The sequence below is a fragment of the Miniopterus schreibersii genome (assembly GCF_964146895.1).
Source record: "Miniopterus schreibersii genome assembly, chromosome: 3".
Lineage (NCBI taxonomy): Eukaryota > Metazoa > Chordata > Mammalia > Chiroptera > Miniopteridae > Miniopterus > Miniopterus schreibersii.
The window spans coordinates 18,406,426-18,430,993 of record NC_138103.1 but is presented as its reverse complement, the minus strand read 5'-3'; the positions used below and the strand labels follow the sequence as shown (position 1 = coordinate 18,430,993).

The 24,568-nt window shown below is 35.8% G+C and overlaps 1 protein-coding gene across 3 annotated transcripts in view; it reads left to right on the top strand.

Annotated features, from left to right (window-relative positions):
* The window catches only part of GSPT1 (G1 to S phase transition 1), a 36,044-nt gene that overhangs the window by 5,392 nt on the left and 6,084 nt on the right, over positions 1-24,568 (top strand). For 2 of the 3 annotated variants that reach the window (XM_081132417.1, XM_081132419.1), the window contains exons 2-14: positions 8,490-8,531; positions 8,652-8,693; positions 9,430-9,657; positions 10,659-10,692; positions 12,996-13,073; positions 14,428-14,608; positions 15,223-15,377; positions 15,545-15,685; positions 16,685-16,778; positions 18,039-18,119; positions 21,972-22,145; positions 22,980-23,069; positions 23,240-23,408. In XM_081132417.1, the coding sequence (XP_080988543.1) occupies positions 8,490-8,531; positions 8,652-8,693; positions 9,430-9,657; positions 10,659-10,692; positions 12,996-13,073; positions 14,428-14,608; positions 15,223-15,377; positions 15,545-15,685; positions 16,685-16,778; positions 18,039-18,119; positions 21,972-22,145; positions 22,980-23,069; positions 23,240-23,408 (1,509 nt within the window). The remainder of the gene's footprint in view (positions 1-8,489; positions 8,532-8,651; positions 8,694-9,429; positions 9,658-10,658; positions 10,693-12,995; positions 13,074-14,427; positions 14,609-15,222; positions 15,378-15,544; positions 15,686-16,684; positions 16,779-18,038; positions 18,120-21,971; positions 22,146-22,979; positions 23,070-23,239; positions 23,409-24,568) is intronic. The other variant, XM_081132418.1, reaches the window with a different exon arrangement.

Here is a 24,568-nt window from a genome sequence, read left to right as displayed (position 1 = left end):
ATACTCTAATGGAAGACACAACATGGTAAGAGGGGCATACAGAGGGTGCAGAGGGCTTTGAAAGCTGAGATGAGTAATTGTTCACAGGTTCCTTTATGTAAATAATTTCAATCTTGTCACCCTAATCATAAAACTAAAGATCTGTCTATTTTTTAAGTGCTGTGAATACCTTAAGTTTTTTAAGTATGCTAGGAATTTGCTAGAGTTAAGTATTCGTTATCTTTTTACACTACTTGTCTATTAAACAGCAGTGAGTTTGGTTACTGTAATTCTGACTAGTGTATCTGTGATTCACATTAATTTAGAATTTCATCATTCTACTCATAGTTCTTAGAAATCTTTGGGAAGCAAAAATTTGTTCACTGGTTGAAGGTTCTTGATTGTTCTGAGGTCCTCAAACTCCTTTTTTAGCTGTCAATTGTTGATTCATATCAAAGCTTCTTCAAAGTTTTGTCCTTGTTTTCAATAAATTTTAACAAAGCATGGCTGTACTATGTATTTGTTTTTGTTTGTTTTTTCATAAATGGTTTTGTTCTAAGGAAATTTACAGTGGAACCTCGGTTCTCGAACTTAATTCATTCCAGAAGGCTGTTCTGAAAACCAAAGCATTTTTTCTCATTAAAAATAATGTGACTTGAATTAATTTGTTCCAGACCCCCAAATGACTCCATTTTAACCTTTCTTATATACAGTACATATCTAATTTACTGTTTAATCTATAAATATTTTAAAAACAAAAAGGACACGAAAATTTAACAAAGGAAATTAAATGTACAGTAAAAAATGAAAATTTTATAATAAGCAGCAACAGAAGCAAAAAACCATGAAAATATTCACAGCACAATTTCCTGATGTGTACTGACTCATACTCGTACATTCTCTCCTTTGTCGTCTGAGAGACGCATGACTGACTATTCATACACGTATCAGCATGAAAGGGTTGTCCTTTGAGAAGTGAAGTGTTCAAGATGGGAGATGTTCGAGAACCCTGGTTTGACTGTGGTTATGATCCTCCAAGCTGAACCAGTACCCCATCATAATTCTGCTTTCTAGGTGAGAGAAACACTTAGTAAGGATTTTTTGAGCATCTTTCCCTGGCCTAGCCTGAGTTGCCACACCAAATTCCAAACCAGGTTATTGTATGTCACTTTACTTGGAACAAGCAAAAAAGTGCATACCTTAGAATGTCATTGGGGCAATTTCCTGGTTGACTTTCTATAGAATTCTAATAGGTTATCATACTAAGCAGTCTATGTTCATCTCCTTTGGTGGTTTATTTTGGTTGCAGATGGGTGTTTTTCTATTATCTTTGTATCTTATTGGGGCTGTCTGAAATGGTTTTGTATTTTATTTATTTAAAATGTATATCTTTATTGATTTCAGAGAGAGGAAGGGAGAGATAGAAATATTAATGATAAGAGACTTGTCATTGATCGGCTGCCTCCTACATGCCCCCGACTGGGGATTGAGCCCGCATGTGCCCTTACCGGGAATCGAACCTCAATCTCCTGGATCCTATGTTGATGTTCAACTGTTGAGCCACACCCAGCTGGGCTGGTTTTGTATTTAAAATACACCTCAGATTGTTTTATATGGAATATAAAAGAATAAGTAAGACTATCTTTTAGGATTGTTTGAAAAATACAGTGGAATTTTAGTTACTCTACAGAAGGTCTGATCAGGTTATGTGGCATTGCTTTAGTGACTGAATAAATAGGTTCTTAGACTGTTAGGGATGGAAATGAACCTAGCAGTAATATAATCTCCTTATTTTCGGATAAAGAAACAAGCCTGGAGATGCTAGGTAAATGCCTAAGGTCACTCACAAGAGTTAATGACAGTTGAATCTACAATCCAAATTTGACAACTGCTAGTTTAGTACTCTCTCCACCACACCATGCTGTTTAATAATGGAAAATAGGGCATGTCAAAAGCTAATTACTATAAACTATTGTACATTTTCTGAGAGTGGCCTTGGAATTTGCCTTTCTTATATTTCATTCGCCGCCCCCCCCCCAGTTTTCTGATACGCTTTTTAAAAAAACTTACTGATTTTATTGGCGTGACATTGGTTAATAAAATTATATAGGTTTCAAGTGTACAATTCTATAATACATCATCTGTATACTGTATTGTGTGTTCCCCACCCCAAGCCTTATATTTCATTCTTAAAAGTTTTTGTAATTATGGGGCTTTGAAATGCTTGTTGTGATAAGTTTACTGAGCAGTTACCACATGCTTAATATGCCCATATCTTCACAACAATCTCTTGAGGTATAGGGACTGCTGGCCCATTTACAGATAAGAAAACTAAAGCTCAGAAAGCTAAGTAAATTATGGAGGTGACATACAGGAATAAATGGAGGAGCTAGGATTAAAATCTGGGTCTGATTTCAAAGCTTAGTCTAGTAATAGTGACTGTGCTAGTCCTTTCCTTGTGATTTGATATTAAAAGATCTTTCTAGTTGAGACACTTTTTCAGAATCTGCCTATGAGTTTGTGGACTATTGGCTCAGGCACAGTCTCCATGTTGCAGAGTGATATTGTCATAAGTAGGCAATGTTCTAATTTAATATTTTGAAATTGTTTCTTCCTACATTTTAGGAAATGGTGACGGAAAATAAACACCTCTGTGCACTGTCTGTAGCATTGTGCCTTTTTATTTTGAGAGTGTTAGATAATTAAGGCAACACTGCGGATATTTGTATGTGTTCTGTGGTCTTTTCTTTCTGATCTGTTTTTTTTTTTAATTATTTTTTTAATATGTCTTTATTGATTTCACAGAGACAAAGGGGGAGAGGGAGAGAGAGAGGGAAAGAAACATCAATGATGAGAGTCATTGATTGGCTGCCTGCAGCCGTCGTCTCCCTGCAACCCAGGCATGTGCCCTGACTGGGAATCGAACCATGACCACCTGGATCATAGGTCAATGCTGAACCACTGAGCCACACCGGCCAGGCTGATGTGTTCTTTAATCTCTTGAATACTGTGTTTCTCTATTGCTTCTTAGAAAACTGCACATATAAAATTGTTTTTACTCTATTTAAGCTAATGAAAATTCAGTAAACATAGATAGATGTTAGGGATGGTAAGAAAAGTGAAGTGATAAGGTTACAAGGAGCCTAGTGAGCTATGAAAATCAAAAGAAAACTGGTGGTTAATTCGGTAAAAAAATCAACTGTATATTTATCCTATATAGTGCACTGTGCAGACCTGTGGAGACTACAAGAGTAGAGAGAAAAGTCTCCATATTTCAGAAAACTACAGTCATTCTATCACAGTCATTCTGGACATATGTAATCTCCTAGGGATCAAGAACTAAGATATGTATGTGGGACCTATAACTGAAAGAAGGGTCATATCTTAGAGGATTTCAGAAGAGAGATCATTAGTCCTTCAGGGTGGTGGGATGGGTGGGGAGTGAGATAGAAGTGGAAAATCAGGTAAGAGAAATTTGTACTATGTGAGAACCACATGTGGCTATTTAAGTTAAAATAAAATTTAAAAATTTAGTTCTTCCTCCACAGCAGTCATCTTTCAAGTGCTTAATAATCACATGTGGCTAGTGACTGTTATATTACAGCACAGATATAGAACATTTCCATGCAATGTAAGACACTTGGGACATCTGTGACAACATTGAAGTTGTTTTTGTTTTTTCTTTAATGAACACACCAGTTACCTAATAGGACTAAGAAATTTAGTTAGGATGGCTTCTTTAAATATCCCTGTTTAGTGTGGAAAAAGATTAAAGATTAGTTTTATATCTAAAGCAGTACAAATTTAAATTGCTGATTTATGAAATATATGGATTAAGCACTTTTCAAGGATTGGCCAAACATTTGTGTTTAAAATGGTACCTAGAATCACATCATGGCTTTCATTACCTACCATGTGCATGCTGAAGTCCTTTCATCCCTGGTCAAATCTTTAAAAATTTGTATATCCTTTTCAAAAATTTAGACGAAATCTGCATAATATAATATTAACCATTTTAAAGCGAACAGTTCAGTGGCATTGAATACATTCACAGTGTTATACAATTATCACCGCTGTCTAGCTCCAAAATATTTTTGTCACCCCAAAAGGAAACCCTCTGGCCATGACCGGCATCGCTCAGTGGTTAGAGCATCAGCCTGTGCACCGAGGGGTCATGGGTTTGATTCCTGGTCAAGGGTACATACCTGGGTTGCAGGTTCAATCCCTGGCCCCAACTGGTGCCAGACGCAACCGATGGATGTGTCTCTCTAACATTGATGTTTCTCTCTCTTTATCTCTCTCCTCTTCTCCCCCATCCCTCTCTCCTTCCCTTCCACTCTCTAAAAAACCAAAACCAAAAACCAATGGAAAAAATATCCTCTGGTGAGGATTAACAAAAAAAAGAAACCCCTACCCATTAAGCAGTTACTCCCCCATTTCCCTTTCCTCCCATCTTCTGGCAACCACCAATCTGCTTTGTCTCTGGATTTACCTATCCGAATATTTATATAAATGGAATCATACAACATGTGACCTTTTGTGTCTGGCTGGTTTATTTCACTATGGTCGTTTGTTTCTAACGAACAACTTAGAAATCCAGGTTGTCATCTGTTTAAACTACTGTCAGTCTTTTGTTAAAATTTTTGCACTTCTTGTTTTATAATTTGTGGTAATATACCTAGTATCACAGCCAGTTCATCAGTCTTCCTTTATCACAGATAATAGTATCAGTTTCTCTTTTCAGTTGGGGTATGACAGTTTTATTGAAAACTGGTACACTCAGCCTAGCCAGTGTGGCTCAGAGGTTGAGCATTGACCTATGATCCAGGAGATCATGGTTCAATTCCGGAACCTGGGTTTCAGGCTCAATCCCCAGTATGGGGCATGCAGGAGGCAGCCAATCAATGACTCTCTCATTGATCTTTCTCCCTTTCTCCCTCTCCATTCCTCTCTTTGAAATCAATAAATAAATATTTAAAAAACAAAAAAACCCTGGTACACTCAGATAACTTTTCCACTTAATTAGAATTGTTCCTTTTTTGAATACCTGATGAGGGTGTGTTTCTGAACATGGAGATACCACTGGAAGATATGAAACCATAATTTCATCCCTTAGGAGGTTTACTAACTTCTCTTTCACTAGCAGATATGAACCATGCAGGATCTGAGAAGTCAAGCTCTAATTAGAATAGTCATCTCTTTGCTAACCATGAACAATGACTTTGGGTCTAGTAGAATTTTAAAGCCCCTGCTCATTAGTAGTAAAATCTGGATGTGGTATGCATTATGAATAAGACCAGAGTAGAATGAACAAGAGAAGGTTGCTTGTGCATGTGTGAAGGCTAGGTACAACTATATTGAGTTTACATTTAAAGAACATTTTGCTATATAGTGGTACCTTGGTTTTCTAATGTAATCCGTTCTGGAAGACCGAGTTCTGAAACATTTGAAAACTGAGGGATCCACAGCCAACAGCTAGGCCTCAGGATCTTGCTCTCAGCGGAAGCCATGTGGCATGTTCGGACTTCCGAGGCATGTTCGAAAACTGGAGCATTTCCTTCCGTTTATGGCGTTTGTAAACTGAAGTGTTTGTCAACAGAGACATTCAAAAACCAAGATACCACTGTACAGTAGCTGTTATTTTTCTGGCTCATTATTCCAAAACACCCGTTGACAAATGTTGCGAAGGTTTATAATGTGATCCATCACCCGAATACATGCAACGTTTTTTCCAACATAATGAAACTGGGCAACTTCTTTTGAGCCCTTTAATATCATCATCACCTGTATATTACGCACTTTTTATTTTTTTCCAGTACAATTTACATTCAATATTATTTTGTATTAGTTTCAGTATATTAAGCATTATATTGCTTGTGGTACTTGACTCTCTGCCTCTGTGAGAAATGAGCTTTACAAATTTAAGACAAACATATTATAAATGTAGGCCGTTTTGGAAAATAAAACTGAACAGATTTTTCATTATGCTGCATTATGCAGCCATGTGGAGGTGGTCTCAAGACTGATGTCACTGTCCTAAGAAGTACCTTACAGCTTTATGCATGTACAGTATCGTATATGTGTAAATCTAAGAGTTGGTTCTAGAACTAGGTGATCCAGTTGTATGTACTACTTAGTTTTGAAAAGCTCAGTTACAGTTTGGGGGCTATCTTATTAGGTGATGGAGGGGGAGCCCACCATACCAGTTGTCTCAGTCTTTTTCCTGCTTAAAATATACTTGTACATAATAACTTACTCAGTTTATGTTTACTGACTGATTTTCAACAGAGTCTGTTTGAGGAAAGGCAAGATGTCACTTGTATAACTTGGAAAAGCCCAGTTGAGTCTGATATTTCTGTATGTTAGATGGTAGTAATTACAGTATTTCATAGGGTTTTGTTTAAATGAGATAGCAGTCAGCACATAAAAGCTCAATAAAGCCCTGGCCGGTTGCTCAGTGTTTAGACCTTTGGCCTGGAGATTGCAGATTTCATTCCCCTCCCTGGTTGGGGTTCAGTCTGGGTTCGTGTAGGAGGCAACCAACAGATGTCTCTCTCATGGATGTTTCTACTCTCTCAGAATCATTGGAAAAAAATATCCTTGGGTGAGGATTAACAAAACAGAACAAAACAAAAAACAAAGCTCAATAAAAATTAGTTGGAGTTAGGGTAACTTGCCACACCACCATCTCTGGTGTATCAATTTGTGAGTGCTTGGTATCCCTGTCTGGCCTATAATAGATACTCAGTATATGTTAGTTGATAAAATTTAGTTGATACTCAGTACATGTTAGGGGTGAAGACTATCATTTGTTGACTGTCTGCTAGGTGCCAGGAGTTATTTAATTGACACTAAACAAATGTATTTTTTTCATTTAATTCTCAACAACCCTGTCAGGTGCATGGCATGTCATTTCTATAATTCCAATGAAATAATTGCATCTCACAACTTGGTAGTGACAAGCCACGATTTAAAGTCAGGAGTTGGGTTAGTTCTAGCCTCTTAACACTATTCTATGCTGCCTCCTCCACCTCTAGGGTGGCATATGAACTTTATTCACTTAGCACTACCTGGCTTCCTCTCAAAATTGAATATTTTTTCCTTACCTTATCCATAAACTTTGCTTTGAAATAGGAAAATGAAAAAAGGTTAATCTCTATTATTTCTGAAGTACAGTTCTTGTTCCCTTCTAAACCTAGCTGAAATGATTCCCCCTGGCCCTCCCAGTTTCTGTGACATAGGTTGGGGTCATCTTAAATGTTTCACTCTTTCTTCCTACTCCTGGTTTGATGTTGCATCCATTATCTGTGCACTTACCCCCACCTCTCTAGTTTTACTGCTCAGTTATCATAATGGCATGCTTTCTTGTGCTAGTGATGTTGGTCTTTCTGCCTGTAGTGTCTTTCCTTCTCTGGTTCATTTATATACTACCATAGAATGATCTTCCTAAGTGGTACTCGACATGCCACTTCTATCACAAAACCTTGATTGCCCTTTACCTTTTAGGGACAGGAAATTGCTTTCTTCAACACTTGGTGTATTGAAGGCTGGGCTCAAAACCTTTTCTTAACTCTTATAGGTGTATTACTTTCTGGGCAGTGCTTTTATTTTATTATTTTTAATTGAATTTATGGGGGTGATAATGGGTTAAAATTAGGTTTCAGGGGCACAATTCTGTCTATAATACATTATCTGTATATTGTATTGTGTTCACCACTCCAAGTCAAGATTCTTTCCATCACCATTTATTCCCCCTTTACCTTTTCCTATCTCCCTGGTCCCCTGGGCAGTGATTTTAAATGAGTTTTGCTGGTTATGAATTATTCTTTATTATTTGATGTGTAGGATTCATGTGACTTCAAATTCTTTGATGTCTTTTTGTATTTTGCAAATTCTTTAAAGCAGGGACACCTTTCATATTGGAGTATCATTTAGGTTTATTAGATATAAAAAAATTAAACATAGTTGGGTAACAGTATACATCTCTTCTAGTGATTTTCATAAGATTTGCAGTGTGGAAATTGGATTGTTGCTTGATCTTAGAATTCTAACATAGGACAAAACTTGCATCATTGTAATTGCCTTTCTGAGACGTTGTCTAGGCCTGTACATAGTTCGAGGATTTTATCTGAAATCCTTTATTTTATTGGTATCAAATATAATTTATTCAAGGATCTGAATGATAACATGATTATAGAATCTTAAAAGGGCTAATTTAGAGAAGTGATGTGTATTTGTTGAGCAAAATCTTACTAATTTGATCTGTGCTGAGCAACAGATTACTTTTTAATTATATCTGTGAAGGAAAAGTTTATGAAGCAAATTAAGAGAATAAGCATGCTTTTATGAATATATTTCAGCTAATTTTTTTTAGAGTAGGTTAAACAGAGACTTCTAATTGGAAAACCTGAGTTAGTTGTCATTGGTCTGAATTATTGAGGCTTTTGTTGTTTTGAACTTCTGTTTTTAATAGGTCTTAATTTTTAAAAGAACTTATTTCTATTAAACAGCACCTGTGGAACCTTCTCAAGAGGAACAGTCGTTGTGTGAAGGTAATTTTCTATGATATGACTCTTTTACTATTTAATTTGAGAAAACATTAAGTTGTGTAATGGTGTGTAAAGCTAGATGTTGTTTTGTAAATATATATTATATCTCAATTTCTTGTCTAGGTTCAAATTCAGCTGTTAGCATGGAACTTTCAGAACCTGTTGGTAAGAAAATTTCTGACCATATTAATACAGTAATAAGAAACTCTTTCACTCTCAAGATTTAAGGTGCAAATGTAAGTGTTATGATTATTGTAATGCCTACATTTAAAACTGACATTGAGTCTTTGCTATGAAGATTTAGAAAGTAAAACTAACTGGGTATTAACACTGCTGTGATAAATTTATTGATTGCAAATATAAAAGAATTGAGTGGAGGAATGTTAAAGTCCGTTTAAATAGTTGTATCTGTACCATTTACTTTGTGAAAAATTTTCTTCCCTTTTGTAACTTTATTACTCTTAAGGGTTTCATATTCCCAAGGTGATTAATAAAGTTGATGCCAAAGTTATTACTTGCAGAGGAAAAAGAAATGATCTAAATTCTTTCACACTTTTCCTATGTTCTGATTTAAAATTTTCCCCTTTTTCTACTGTCAGGGCATCTTGACACTGGAAGAACAGGGCTGTTAGGAATGTTAGATCTCCTGCTTACATAGTTGTTTGTCCTTATGAAAATGAAACTTTGTTAAAATAGCAATCTCTTGTAGTTTCTGAGTCAGAGTTCTGATGTCAGCAGTGAGGCCAGCTTGAAAGCTATTATCCATTTCTGTTATGAAAGATTTTCTTGCTTATGTGTCACTAGACATTAGGAAATGGAACTAGTTTCATTTATTGTTTGAAAGTACCTGTATATGTTACAAATCTTTTTTAGAACACTAAGTTAAAATGCCTTATTTCAGTAGAAAATGGAGAGACAGAAATGTCCCCAGAAGAATCATGGGAGCACAAAGAAGAAATAAGTGAAGCAGAGCCAGGGGGTGGTTCCTTGGGAGATGGAAAGCCCCCAGAAGAAAATGCCCAAGAAATGATGGAGGAGGAAGAGGAAATACCAAAACCTAAGTCTGTGGTTGCACCACCAGGTGCTCCTAAAAAAGAGCATGTAAATGTAGTATTCATTGGGCATGTAGGTAAGTTACTCATAGCTATCATAAGAAATGATCAAAGCTATTGGACACATAAAACAGAACATTTTATTTAGTAACTTGGAGATGTTTAGTGAAACAACTGTAATTTGCTAGATTATTTAGCTGACAGAAAATTGCCAACAAACACTTTGTTCTCAAAGGGTGAGCAGTTGAGAACAAATTTTGTAATGGCATAGAAGCTGGAAGAAAATAAGCTTCAGTATACTTGTATATAATGTGTAATTAGTCTGTAGTCCACTGATGATGGCTGAGCATATTATGACATCTGTTAATATCCTAGGGAATGTGCCTTTTTTGTGTGTGAACTTAATTTTATGGTATTAACCATACCTAGGTAGTTCAGTGTTGTGGGACATGAGAATTAGTAATTTGGAGTCAGGTTGCTGATTTAGCACCTACCACCCCCACCCATCTGATTTACTAAAATATTTAATCATTTTGACCTATCCCCAAAATTGTGAGAAGAAAATAATACAATTATGTGCCCTCTTTTCTTTTCCTTTATCTCTGCCTTCCCCTGAATATAACGATACACTACTCTGTTTTTAGTAGCAAAGACTCCTTTGTATAGGAACACTTATCTCTGCTAAAAATGAAAGGCAGACTACCTAAATGTAGTTGCAGCTCTTGGCTACTTTTGCTGTCCTCTAAGGCTCCCCTTAGGTAATTTATATTCATTTGCGGCTGAAGGTCAGGGAACAATCTGTTCAAAAATTCTTTCTTTTGTTCTTTATCAGTAAAGTAGTTCTAAATCATTATTGAGCTGGAAGGGGACTTAGCAGCTTCCTTTTCCAAGGGCCGAGGTAACTAACCATGGGCTTTTGCCCTAGAGTCCTACAGTTTCTGTTACTCTTGCAAGATTTAATTATAGTATATGCTAAACCCATATCTTTAGTTCTGTTAAGTGTATATATTAGTTGGCTTTTTAAAATATTTTTTTACACCTATGCTTTGCATATTGTTGATGATGATGTTACTTTTAGATGCTGGCAAGTCAACCATTGGAGGACAAATAATGTAAGTATTTTTTTCTTAAATAATAGAGTTAACTCAATTGAATGAATTTTGGGAATTATGAACATTCATAAAATCATACTAAGATGATAAAACAGATTACCCCAAGTTAAGAAAAATTAATAATAATGGCATTACCTGTAAGGAAGGCTGATTTGCATGTTGTTAGTATTTTCTGATGGGTTGTAGGCTATCGCTAAAATTCTTTTGTTAATCACTGTCAGACTCTTCATGTAACATGAATTAAATATATTTCTGAAACCTCTCTTTTACATTTTTTATAAAAACTAATATAGAACCAACCCTAGCTTATAGGAAATCTTAGTCTTTGAGTATAATTTTCTTGGGAATAATGAAAACCAGCTCTTGAAACTGGTGCATAGAGAGAACTGGTTTTTCCTCACCATCAACTCCTTAAATTTATGTGCGTTTAATCAAAGATAGGTGGTCTGGCTAACATGTGAAGATAATTTTTTATCATTATAAGTTGTCAAGGTATGAAGACACCATGGTTGGCCTTCAGAAATATATTCTAGTATTGAAAAATCTTTTAAATTCACAGGTCTTAAATATTTAACTCTTCTTAGATTAGACCCATTTCTTTAAACTCATCAGAGGATCTAGAGGGTATATCATCATTGTCTTGCCTTGTTAAGTAATCTTAATTGATAATCTTGCCAATTCTCACTTCTGAAGATTCCTCAGCAGACCCTAAAACAAGGATCCTCACCTAAGACTCTATGAATAGAAGTGTTGGGCCCATTTGATGTTGTGTTTTAGAATGTATATTTTTTGCTTATGGGCTATACTTTTCATTGGTATTTCCCTGGGGTTCTACACCCAAATGGTTAGAAACATGTACTATAGATGACTGCACAGAGAACCCCTAGAGATGAAAGCCAGAACTGGAATCACCAAGGAATTATTTTAAAATAATCTCACTTTGAGAAATAATATTTTTAAAATATTAAATATTGAAATGTATTAGTAAGACTTAATTGTCTGGACAACACTGTTGGAATCATTTTCTTTTATATAGCATTTACATTTGCTTATTTAAAAAAAAAAAAAAAGACTTTTATTGCTCTGGCCAGTGTGGCTCACCAGAAAAGGTTGCTAGTTTGATTACCTACCAATCAGGGCTCTTGTCCGGGTTTTGAGCTTGATCCTGGTAGGGGGCATATAGGAGGCCCATGGATGTTTCTTATCCCTCCCTCTCTAAAAATCAATAAACTATTCTAAAATAAGTAAATAAACCTTTATTATGAATTAGTTTTAGATGTCAAGGGTTGCAAAAACAGTACAGAGTTCCTGTATACCTTTCATTTAGCCTGCCCTAATGTTAACATCTTACATAATTATAGTACAATCATCAAAACCAGGAAGTTAGTCCTAGCTGATTTGGCTCAGTGGTTAGAGCATCGCCCCATGGGCTGAATGGTCCTGGGTTCAATTCTGGCCAAGGGCGTGTGTCTATTGCAGGCTTGATCCCTGGCCCCGGCCAGGGCCCCATTGTGGGAGGAAGCCAATCCATGTGTCTCACATCAGTGTTTCTCTCTCTTTCTCCCCCTTCCACTTTCTCTGAAAAGCAATGGGGGGGGGGGGGGAGTTTAACATTGCTGTAATACTGTTAATTAAACTATAAATCTATTTGAATTTCACCAGTTTTGCATTAATGTTCTGTTCTAGAATTCCATATTGTGTTTAGTTGTTTTGTCTCTTTAGTCGTCTTCAACTTGCAACATTTCCTGTCTTGTCTTTCATGACCTTCATAATTAGAAGAATGCTATTCAGTTGTTTTAAAGAATATTCTTCAATTTAGGTTAACTGCTGTTTTTTACAGTCAGATTGAGGTTAGGCATTTTGGGCAAGAATATCACCAAATAGCCTGGCCGGCGTGGCTCAGCTCTTGAGCATTGACCTATGTTCCAGGAGATCTCGGTATATATATATATATAAAGACTACCACCAAAGATATGTTGTGCTCTTCTTAGGGTATCCAATTAGGGTAAAAGATGTCAATATTCAGTATGTTTTATTTATTACTGGTGATATTAGCTAAAAATTACTTGGTTAAGGTACCATCTGTCAGGATTCTCCATAGTAAAGTTATTTTCCCCCCTTTTATTTTGTGGGAGATAATTTGCGACTATGCAAATATCTTTTCCACTGAAAGTTTCCTGATGTAAGCATCCACTAGAGAGGTACCTTTACTTCAGATATCTTTAGAATTGAAATTCCTTTTTAAGTGCTTTAAAGTTTTCCTAATTTCATTGAGTAATTTGTTTTTCTTTAAATGTTTTCAGGTATTTGACTGGAATGGTTGACAAAAGGACACTTGAGAAATATGAAAGAGAAGCTAAAGAAAAAAACAGAGAAACTTGGTATACTGAACTTTTATGATACTATATATTACTTTTAAGGAAATGCTGTCCACTTAATGCTTTTATAGTCTACTGAAATAGTGTCTTAACAAAGGAAGTTTCTTTCCCCTCATACTATTTAGTAGATCATTTCCTGATGACTTCAAAACTTAATGCAGAGAAAGTTTGTAAAAATTCAAACATCCAGTAATAAGAGACTTGTTGAATAAATTATAAATCATCCATTTAATTGGGCCATTACCTAATCACTAAAAAATTGCATTTAAATAATTTATAGTAACCAGGAATAGAGTTTATGTTACAGTGGAATTTGGGGAAAAAGCAGGAAACATAATTGTACTTAGGATATGATCATTAACTATGTAAATAAACAATGGAAAGAAAAAGAGAATGGAAGGAATTATTGACAGTGATTCCCTTGAGTGGTGAGAAAAAAGGTCAACTTTTCTTTTTGTCTAACCTTATCTATTTTATTTTCTAAAAGTTAGCAAGCTTATCTGAATGGGACATTGATGTGTTTTGTTTTGTTTTTGTTATATTGCTCTGTAAGGGGAAAATCCTAATAATGAGTATATACTATGAATTACAGATGATAAGGTAATCTAAATTAATGCCTGCTATTATAGATGATTTGAACCTAAATAAGTTTTACATGGTAAAGTAATACTGAAATACTTTTAGCAAGTAACTTGCTCCCAAATGGCAGAATTTATATCTAGCTCCCAAAAAGCTAGAATTTAGGTTGTGGTGAACTATACATGGTCACAATTTTCACTTTTGTTTCACTTATCTGCACAACAAATCTTTATAATATGCTTGACTTATGAAAATATTTCAACTTGCCTCTGCCATTCCTGTTATCTATTATGTGTCAGAACTTAGTGTCCACTAAATGCCAAACCCACCACTAGGCACTGGGTATGAAAATGAATAAGAAATGATCCATTTCTTATTCAGGTTAGTGGCCTTCACTTTAAAAAAATATCCTTAGATAGCCAATATTTTTATTATATTTTGTGACAGATTATAAAAATGAAATCTAGAGGAACTTACTCACAGTGATATTGGCATTGGTACTTAGTCTTTCTGTGTATGTTGTCAGCTATTTTCATAAATAATGTTCGCTTCTAGAATATATAGTGGAGTGTGGGTATATGTAAAAGCTTCAAGTGTTTGAATCACAATAATACAAGTTTCATTCTCTTAATTTTCATTTCTGCCTAGTCCTGTTCTTGGTTTAAATGTTGTATGATGGATATAAAGCTAGATGTCATCAATTACACCTTTAATGGTAGAAGAATGTCTTAAAAACTCTCATGTTCTTATCAGTATTATTCTTTTAAAATTATTTCAGGTACTTGTCTTGGGCCTTAGACACAAATCAGGAAGAACGAGACAAGGGTAAAACAGTAGAAGTGGGTCGTGCCTATTTTGAAACAGAAAAGAAGCATTTCACAATTCTAGATGCCCCTGGCCACAAGAGTTTTGTCCCAAATATGATTGGTGGTGCTTCTCAAGCTGATTTGGCTGTACTGGTAAGAAAGACATTTCTAGTTCATCTTTATATTTGTTAGTAGCCTTACTTAAATTTTTAAATATTTGAGTTTATCTTCTAAAAGCTAGAATTTAGGTTGTGGTGAACTATACATGGTCACAATTTTCACTTTTGTTTCACTTATCTGCACAACAAATCTTTATAATATGCTTGACTTATGAAAATATTTCAACTTGCCTCTGCCATTCCTGTTATCTATTATGTGTCAGAACTTAGTGTCCACTAAATGCCAAACCCACCACTAGGCACTGGGTATGAAAATGAATAAGAAATGATCCATTTTTTTTAAGGCCTTCCATCATTTTGCTTTTTTTTTTATCAGTGTACTAGCACTAAATCACATAATGTGTATTTGAATTGTAAAATATACAGGCATACTAGATTTTGGGAAATTGGGGGATTGGAAGAAACATTTATACTTAAATCTGATATCACTTAAGACATTGTTTGTGATATTCAAAAGCATGTATATTATGACTAATTTTCTTCTATATTCTTGCAGAAAGATTCTGATAAAATTGAAAGGAACGATGCTTTACTGCTAGAAGGGTATACCTGAATTGTAAGAATAAACTATTTGATTTCTTGGAATAGGTAATCTCTGCCAGGAAAGGAGAGTTTGAAACTGGATTTGAAAAAGGAGGACAGACAAGAGAACATGCAATGTTGGCAAAGACAGCAGGTGTAAAACATTTAATTGTGCTTATTAATAAGATGGATGATCCAACAGTGAATTGGAGCAATGAGAGGTAAGCTTACATATTTTACTGATTTTTTATAGACATGTTAGTGAGACTAAGGATGGTTTTGTTGTTGTATGTTTTCCCCCCTGTGGTTTTTCTAAGCCTCATTTTAAAAAATGAAACTAGATTCCAATTGCTTTATATTATAATTGAATTATTTATAAATATTATAGATATGAAGAATGTAAAGAGAAACTAGTACCATTTTTGAAAAAAGTTGGCTTCAATCCCAAAAAGGACATTCACTTTATGCCCTGCTCAGGACTGACTGGAGCAAATCTTAAAGAGCAATCAGATTTCTGTCCTTGGTACATGTAAGTAACCTTTTCTTCCTTTAAAAAACAGTTTATGTCTTAATAAGTAATTAAAGAAAATATTGATTGTAACTCTGGCTTTAAAAATACTAGGACCTTTGCCCATTTTTAATTGGGTTGTCTTTTTATTGAGTTGTAAGAATTCTTTGTGCATTGGATACAAGTTCCTTATCAAATACATGATGTGCAAATATTTTCTCACATTCTGTGGGCGTCTTTTCATTTTCTTAATGGTGTCCTTTGAAGCATAAAAGGTTTTAATTTTGATGAAATCCAGTTTATTTTTTCTTTTGTTGATTGTGCATTTGGTGTCATACGTAGCAAAACTGCCTAATCCAGTCAGGAAGAGTTAGAACCCTGTTATTTTATTCTAAGCCTGTTATTAACATTTAGGTGTGCATTTCATTTTAAGTTACTTTTTTTGTAAGGTGAATTCTTGATTATTCTATAGCTTTCTAAGTTTTCGACAGAAAGGGTAAGTGTTTGAATTTTGTTACTCATTTCCCCAAGATTGTTTGGTTATTCAGGGTTCTTTGACTTTCCATATAAACATTAGGATCAGCTTGACAATTTCTGCAAAAAAGGGCAACTGGGATTTCAATAGGGATTGCATTGAATCTGTAGGTCAGTTTGGGGGAACACTGCCATCTTGACAGTATTCTACATCTATAAACTGTAGTTTTAAAAGGGAAATTATTTTATAGAATCCTGATTTCAGAGTTGGAAAAGTACATAAATTAAGTAAGAGTCTATAGTCATTTTATTACAAGATATGGGTTATTTGCTATAAAATATTTTTCTAAATCTTGAGGGAAGGTTTTTCATATTGAGCTAATTTGTTAACATTTTTCATTTTCTGAGAAATAAATGAGGTGAACTGAATAGTAAATTAATGAGATGAGTACATGGGTAGAATGAAAACATGGTTATAACCATGTAACTTTTTAAAATTTTGATATTTATGTTGACTCTCTTTAATGGATATTGTTATGTTCTCAGTGGATTACCATTTATTCCATATCTGGATAATTTGCCAAACTTCAATAGATCAGTTGATGGACCAATCAGGCTGCCAATTGTGGATAAATACAAGGTACCCAAAGTGTTCAAGAAATTGGGTTTTATGGGAGGTGAAATAATTGTTTTGTGTTTTGTTTTAAATTATGAAACAACTTTAATAACAACATAACATAGATAGATGTGTCTTTATTAATGGCTGCATATTATTTTGCGGTATAGATAGACCATAATTTATTCAGCCAACTTAAATTAGTCCAGCTGTTTCCCAATGAGCCAATGGTAATTTTTTAGAGAGAAATTCATACAAGTGAAACTGCTAGACTCAAAGGATTTGCACATTAAAGTTTATGCATATTGAAAAATAACCTTCCAAAATACTGTGCTAATTTATATTGCCACGAGCAGTATGAGTGCTAGTATTACCACAGCCTCATCTAACTAGATATTAGTCTTATTGTTAAAAAAAGCATTATTACTATTATTTGTTAATCCTCACCAGACGATATTTTTTCCATTGATTTTCAGAAGGGGGACAGGGAGAGGGTGGGAGGGGGCAGAGAAAAAATATTGAACCCGTTACCCTTTGGTGCACAGGCTAATGCTCTAACCAGAAAGCATTCTTTTTAACTGCAATATCAATGTAATGTTTTGCCCCTCCTCAAATAAATTTTTTAATTAGCTCCATGCTAGATTTCTTTCTTTTATATACACGCGCGTGCGCGTCTTCACCCAAGGACTTGCTTTTACTGACTTTAGAGAGAGAGGAAGAAAGAAGGAGAGAATGAGAGAGAGACATCAATGTGAGAGTTAAACATTGATTGGTTGCCTCCTGCAGGAGCCCAGACTGGGGATCAAACCCGAAACCTGGTTATGTACCCTGGCCAGGAATTCAACCTGTGATCTTTTGGTGTATGGGACAATGCTCCAACCAACTGAGCCACACTGGCCAGGGCTCCATGCTAGATTTCTTGAACAAGTATTGTTTTTCCAGTTTTATAGATGAGGAAACAGGCTCAGACATTGCCAGAACCTGAATTTGAACAAATAATTCACATCTTCAAATGTAAAATTCTGTGCCATCTTCTATACCATGCTTTCATTTTAAATCTTTGGCATACTGATTTGTTGGTATTAAAATTGTGCATATGCTTATACAGCAGATGTTATAGAGTATTTGTTACCTATCCTGTATTTAAGATTAATTCTAAGTATTCTACCACTTGATCTAATGATTTTCTTTTATGAGTAAGCTCTGCAAGATTTCACTTTGGGTTGTTGAATTGTTGTAGAGTGGTAGTAAAAATCTGAAACTTGATTTTAAAAATTTCAACAGGATATGGGCACTGTGGTCCTGGGAAAGTTGGAATCAGGATCTATTTGTAAAGGCCAGCAGCTCGTGATGATGCCAAACAAGGTAAGAATTGGTAATGTTCTTTCCTGTTTAGTTTTTCTCTCGAAAATATTAGCAAGGAGCCAGGACTTTTCAAAAGCTTAGGGATTTCCAGGAAAAGAAATGTAACTTTTTAAATCCAGGATTACATTTTATTAATGTCAGGTATAGAATTTTTAAAAGAACATGTGGTGGTGTTCATTGACAATTGGGGAGAAGTCAGTATTAGCACAGTGGTTGAGCTAAAAAATGCACCAACAGAGCTTCATCTCCTTTATTTTACAAGTTGTAGAGATCTGGATTGGTTAAGTGAGTTGCTTCTTTTAACACTGGAGTAGTGAGCCAAGGATGAAAACTCAGGTTTAATCATGATATTTAGCTTTTGTTCTTTTTTTTGTATGTGGTTTCATTGGATACTGTAACATAATGTGTCTAAGCTTTGTTTTAAGAGTAAAGGATTTGTCTTTATCATAAATATTGGTCTCTTCTCAACTCTTTTCTACTTGTTATTTCTTCATCGTTGGAGAGAGTTTTATTAAAACATGCAATATCTCCATGAATTATTCCTTTGTGTTATTTGTAACTGCTCACTTGGTAATATCTGCAGATTATATGTTACTAAGAAACTGTTACCTGTTTTCCAGAGAGGGCTTCTCTAACAACTCAAAGATGTTGCTTAATGTAGGAAAATAGACCTGAATCATTAGAACCTCCAGACAGAGATTTTGTTAGATTTAAATGAGAATTTCTTTACCATGTTCCATTCCAGACACAGTGAATTAGAAAACATATCTGTTGTCAATGTAATGTTTAGGTATAATTGGCACCTTACAAATTATACTCTGGGGTTTCTTGATGCCTTATGCATCAGAGATTAGAGTATTCTACCATAGAGTTATTTTTGTTCTAAAGTGTTTCTACTTTAAAGCCTTCTTTTTCTGCAACTTGAAGGTCAGTGATAACCGAATAAAAATAATGGTCGGTTTGAACCCTTGCTCAGTTTTGCCTGTGGAGTGGTCATTAGAAATATAGTTTGCTCGTGGGAGATGGAAGGGGGATTGGTGGTTGCAAGGGTCAGGGGAGGGGAGAATGGGGAGTGACTGCTCAGTGGGTACAGGGTTTCCTTTTAGGGTGATGAAAAAGTTTTGGAACTAGATCGTGGTAATGGTTGTACCACATTGTGAATGTACTAGATGCCACTGGATTGTACAGTGTAAAATGATTTTAAAAGATAAATGTTATATGGTATTTTACCACCATAGAAAGAAAAGTACAATTCACTGTGGGCAAGGGCCTTAATATACGAGTTTTAGATGAAATGGCTGTTCTCTGTGGAAGCTGTCACTTTATACTAATTACTTAACTGGGCAGGTGTAACATATCTTATAGTTGGTTAAGTGAGCATTAAAAACTCAGTTCACTTTAGTCTCCTCAATCTCTGTGAAAGAGTTAAATATTTTAAAAGATACAAATGCCATACTATATTACATTTGAAAATTAATAGGTAGGCAGCCTATGGAATGGGAGAAAATAATTGCATATCATAAAACTGATAAGAGGTTTAATATCCAAAATATATAAAGAATTCCTACAGCTCAACACAAAAACCCTGACTAGAAACACAAGCAAAGGGATTAGATATTTTTCCAAAGATGTACAAATAAGTACATGAAAAGTGATCAACATCACTAATCATTAGGAAAATGCAAATCAAAACCCTAATGAGATAATACTTCACACCCATCTGTATGGCTACTGTAAAAACAAACAAACAAAAAACCACCAGGAAACAGTCCTGGCTGGTGGCTCAGCTGGTTGAAGGGTTGTCCGGTGCACCAAAAGTTTGTGGGTTCGATCCCCGATCGGGGCATATATGGAAGGCAGGAGGCAACCTGATAGATATGTTTTTCTCTCTCACCCCCCCATCTCCCCCTCCCCAAATCAATAAAAACATATCCTTGGGTGAGAATTAAAAAAATTTTTAAACCCAAAAAATAAATGTTAGTGATGATGTGGAAAATTGGAACCCTTGTGCACTGTTGGTGGGAATGTAAAATTGTGCAGCTGTTGTGGAAAACAATGGCGTTTCCTCAAAAAAATTAAAAATAGAGAAAAACCATATATATAATCTAGCAGTTCCACTTTTGGGTGTATAACTCTCCCAATTGAAAGCAGAGCCTCAAGGAGAGATTTGTACATCAATGTTCATAACAGCATTGCTCAAAGTTGCCAAAAGTTGCCAAGTGTCCCACATATTAACAGATACACAAAATGTACATATGTACAGTGGATTATTATTCAACCTTAGAAAAGGAAATTCTGACACGTGCTACAATATGGTTGAACCTTGAGGACATTATGCTAGTGAAATAAACCAGTCACAAAAAGACATACTCTATGATTCCAGTTCTATGATGTACCTAGAGCAGTAGTCAGATTCCATAGAACCTGGAAGTAGATGGTGGTTGCGAGGGGCTGTGGTAAGGGAAGAATGGGGGAGTTGTTTAATAGTGTAGTTTCAATTTTGCAAGATGAAAAAAATTCAGAACTCAAGATTGGTTGCATAACACTGTACTTAGTACTACTGAACTGACAAAATGTTCAAGGGGATAAAATTTATGTTGTGTATTTTACGACCATAGAGTATTTAAAAAGTTAATGAGCCCAGCCGGGCGTGGCTCAGCGGTTGAGCGTCTACCTAGGATCCAGGCGATCGGGATTCAATTCCCGGTCAGGGCACATGCTGGGGTTGTGGGCTCGATCCCCAGTCGGGGCATGCAGGAGGCAGCCGATCAATGACTCTCTCATCATTGATGTTTCTATCTCTCTCTCTCTCCCTCTCCTTTCCTCTCTCTGAAATCAATAAAGATATATTAAAAAAAAAAATTTAATGAAATTAAATTGATCATTTTTTACTTTGATATTTTACAAAATTTTTCCTAGTTTGTAGATTGATTTTTAGGCCTTTTTTTAGATTGCTGGCTTGTTTACTCCTGGTTCTTAAAGAGTCCTTGGAAGCCTATGGTTTTAATGCCTGCATCACTTCTACTTCCTATGCTGGGCTGTAGCAGTAAGGTGAAGCAAAAGAAGTGATGTTGGAGGATCACCTCCCCTTTCTCACCCCCCAACCTTTCTCCCATCTGGCAAACATCAAAATGTTCTCTAGTCAATATTCTTTTTTTGTTGTTTTTTAATCCATACCCGGGGACATGCTTACTGATTTTAGAGAGAGGGGAAGGGGAAGGGAGGGAAGGAGAGAGAGAGAGAGGGAGGGAGGGAGGGAGAAGAGAGAACAAACGAACGATCCATCTCTTGCCTCCTGTACTTATTTATATACCTCGACCAGGGATCAAACCCACAACCTCTAGGTATGTACTCTGACCAGGAATCCAACCTGCAACCTTTTGGTGTATGGGAGGATGCTCCAACCAACTGAGCCACACCAGCCAGGGTGGACAGTTCTTTTTAAGTTTAATTGTTCAAACAACTTTTAAGTACATTCTCCAGGTATTTGGGGATTGATAGGTTATGGAAGCTGTGTCTATTAAATCCTGGGATTCCATAATAAAAAATTATATACGTAAATATTCATGTTAAATCTAACATTTTAATTTTGAAAAGTAAAAAAGGCGGTGCTAGATTATACTGTGTTCTATTTGGAAAGTATTAGGATGTGCTAGTAAAACGATAACATTTTAATTGGCAGTTGTATTTCAGGATATGATTTTCAAGTTTGTATCATGCAAATGTAGTAAGTATTTTGGCTAATCACAAGCACAGAAAAATGTGACTGCAACCACTTAACAGCTTGTTTTATGATCTGTAATGCAGTGAGTGAATGTGTCAGAAAACCTCCAACCTTGGTTTCTTTTTAAGCACAATGTGGAAGTTCTTGGAATCCTTTCTGATGATGTAGAAACTGATTCTGTAGCCCCCGGTGAAAACCTCAAAATCAGACTGAAAGGAATTGAAGAGGAGGAGATTCTTCCAGGATTTATACTTTGTGATCCTAATAATCTTTGTCATTCTGGACGCACATTTGATGCCCAGGTAAACCAGTTATTATAGTTGTCTTAGTGATCTTTACTGTTTAAGTGAAATTAGAATTTAAATATCCTTTGTCCTGATTATTGATGACATGCCATCATGTATAGAAGGGGAATTGAAATAGAATAAATTGTGTGTGTTACAACAGCTATAAGGTATCTTACAGCATAAGGTCTTCAAGATGGTATAGGTTCTTACTGGGTAGGCAGTATTCTTTTTAAGTTTTTTTTAATCTCTAGTTTATATCATTACTCAGTGTCTTTCACTTTAAGTAGAGCAAGTTGCCTTGAGGCCATGGTTTTGTCTGCTCCTTCAGGGCAAATAACTTTCCAGACAGGAAAACATTCACAATTTCTCCATGTTATTAGCAACCTGACCTCCCCAGGAGAGTGACAGAGTAAATGATTGGTGTAGTTCACAGAATTTTTCAGTTCTTTTACAAGGTATGACAACTAATCAAATCAATTTTTGATGCCAGATACATGGTTGTTTACTTTTACTGGTCCTTGGATATTGAGAAATAAAACTATATGTTCACATCTGCGGGGGGGGAACCCAGTAGCATGTGAGCAATAATGATTTCTTGGGGAGTATAAAGGAAAGGCTTCCCAGAGGGAAAAGAGTCTGCCTGATGTTTTTAAAGTTTGGGCACTTGACAAGATCAGTAGGGTAAGGATATCAGAGTTCATTCTTTGAGGTCAAGTGACCTGACCTATCACTTCTAACACAAAACAAGATGGTTAGTTACATATTCTTGTGATACTATATGGCACTTTAGCACGTTCAGTTATTTTTTGCCCTGGGGATAAAGATGTGAATTTTCTTTTTGTTTGACAGATAGTGATTATAGAGCACAAATCCATCATCTGTCCAGGCTATAATGCGGTGCTGCATATTCATACCTGTATTGAGGAAGTTGAAATAACAGTGAGTTTTAAGATAATTGGGGTTTTTGTTTGTGTGTTTTAAGACCATTTCATCTTGATAATTTCTGGCCAATAGTAGTGATGTACTCTTAATTGCATGCCTATTCTTAATTTAATGATTGTTTTATTTGGCATTATTCTGATGTCTTCTCATCCTTTTATCTTGGATAGGCCTTAATTTGCTTGGTAGACAAAAAATCAGGAGAAAAAAGTAAGACTCGACCCCGTTTTGTGAAACAAGATCAAGTATGCATTGCTCGCTTAAGGACAGCAGGAACCATCTGCCTTGAGACCTTTAAAGACTTCCCTCAGATGGGTCGATTTACCTTGAGAGATGAGGGTAAGCCTTTAATGATGTCTAGTATGTCTAAGATGTACTCTTCACCTGAGTACAGTGCACATTACAACTAGTTCATAGTAAACTTGGATGCATGTTCTATAATACATATTTATGTAATAAAGGTTTTATGAGTTAAATGAATTGGAGCCCGGCCGGGCGTGGCTCAGCAGTTGAGCGTTGACCTAGGATCCAGGCGATCGGGGTTTGATTCCCGGTCAGGGCACATGCCCGGGTTGCGGGCTCGATCAATGACTCTCTCATCATTGATGTTTCTGTCTCTCTGTCTCCCTCTCCTTTCCTCTCTCTGAAATCAATAAAGATATATTAAAAAATAAAATAAAATAAATGAATTGGACAGCAGGTAAAATTAACTATGCATTTTGGCAGTAATGCTCTAGAGGAAGAATTTTGATATTTTGCAAGTAGTGGGTTTTGAGAGCTATTTATTTACTAAACAAGACATTTCTGTGATGAAATCCTTTGTAATATGTGTGATTAAAGCCCACCTTGCCCTTTCAAGATTTTGCAAGGTGAGCCTGAGGTACACAGCTTGTCATTTAAAAAAAATTTTTTAAAAAAATGTTTTTATTGATTTGAGAGAGAGGAAGGGAGAGGGAGAGATAGAAACATCGATGAGAGCCCGGCCGGGCGTGGCTCAGCGGTTGAGCATTGACCTAGGACCCATGTGATCGGGGTTCAATTCCCGGTCAGGGCACATGCCCGGGTTGTGGGCTCAATCAATGACTCTCTCATCATTGATGTTTCTATCTCTCCCTCTCCCTCTCCTTTCCTCTCTCTAAAATCAATAAAGATGTATTTAAGAACAAACAAACAAACAAAAAACATCCATGAGAGAGTCACTGATCTTGCACACTCCCTACTGGGGATCGAGCCCCAAACCCAGGCATGTACCCTACTGGAAATTGCACCTGTGGTGACCTGGTTCATAGGTTGATGCTCAAGCGCTGAGCCAGGCTGGCCAGGCCACATCTTGTCAGTTTTGCAGTCAGGAAATCGTTTAAAAATGAAATACAATAAGTTCACTGCTGATATGGGAGTGGGAATAAAAGGGATATGTAGATTGATAGTCTTTTAACACCTGTTTTTTAGAGGTTTAATATTAATGTTCTTTTGTGTGTTCATTTCTGCTTATCTGATTT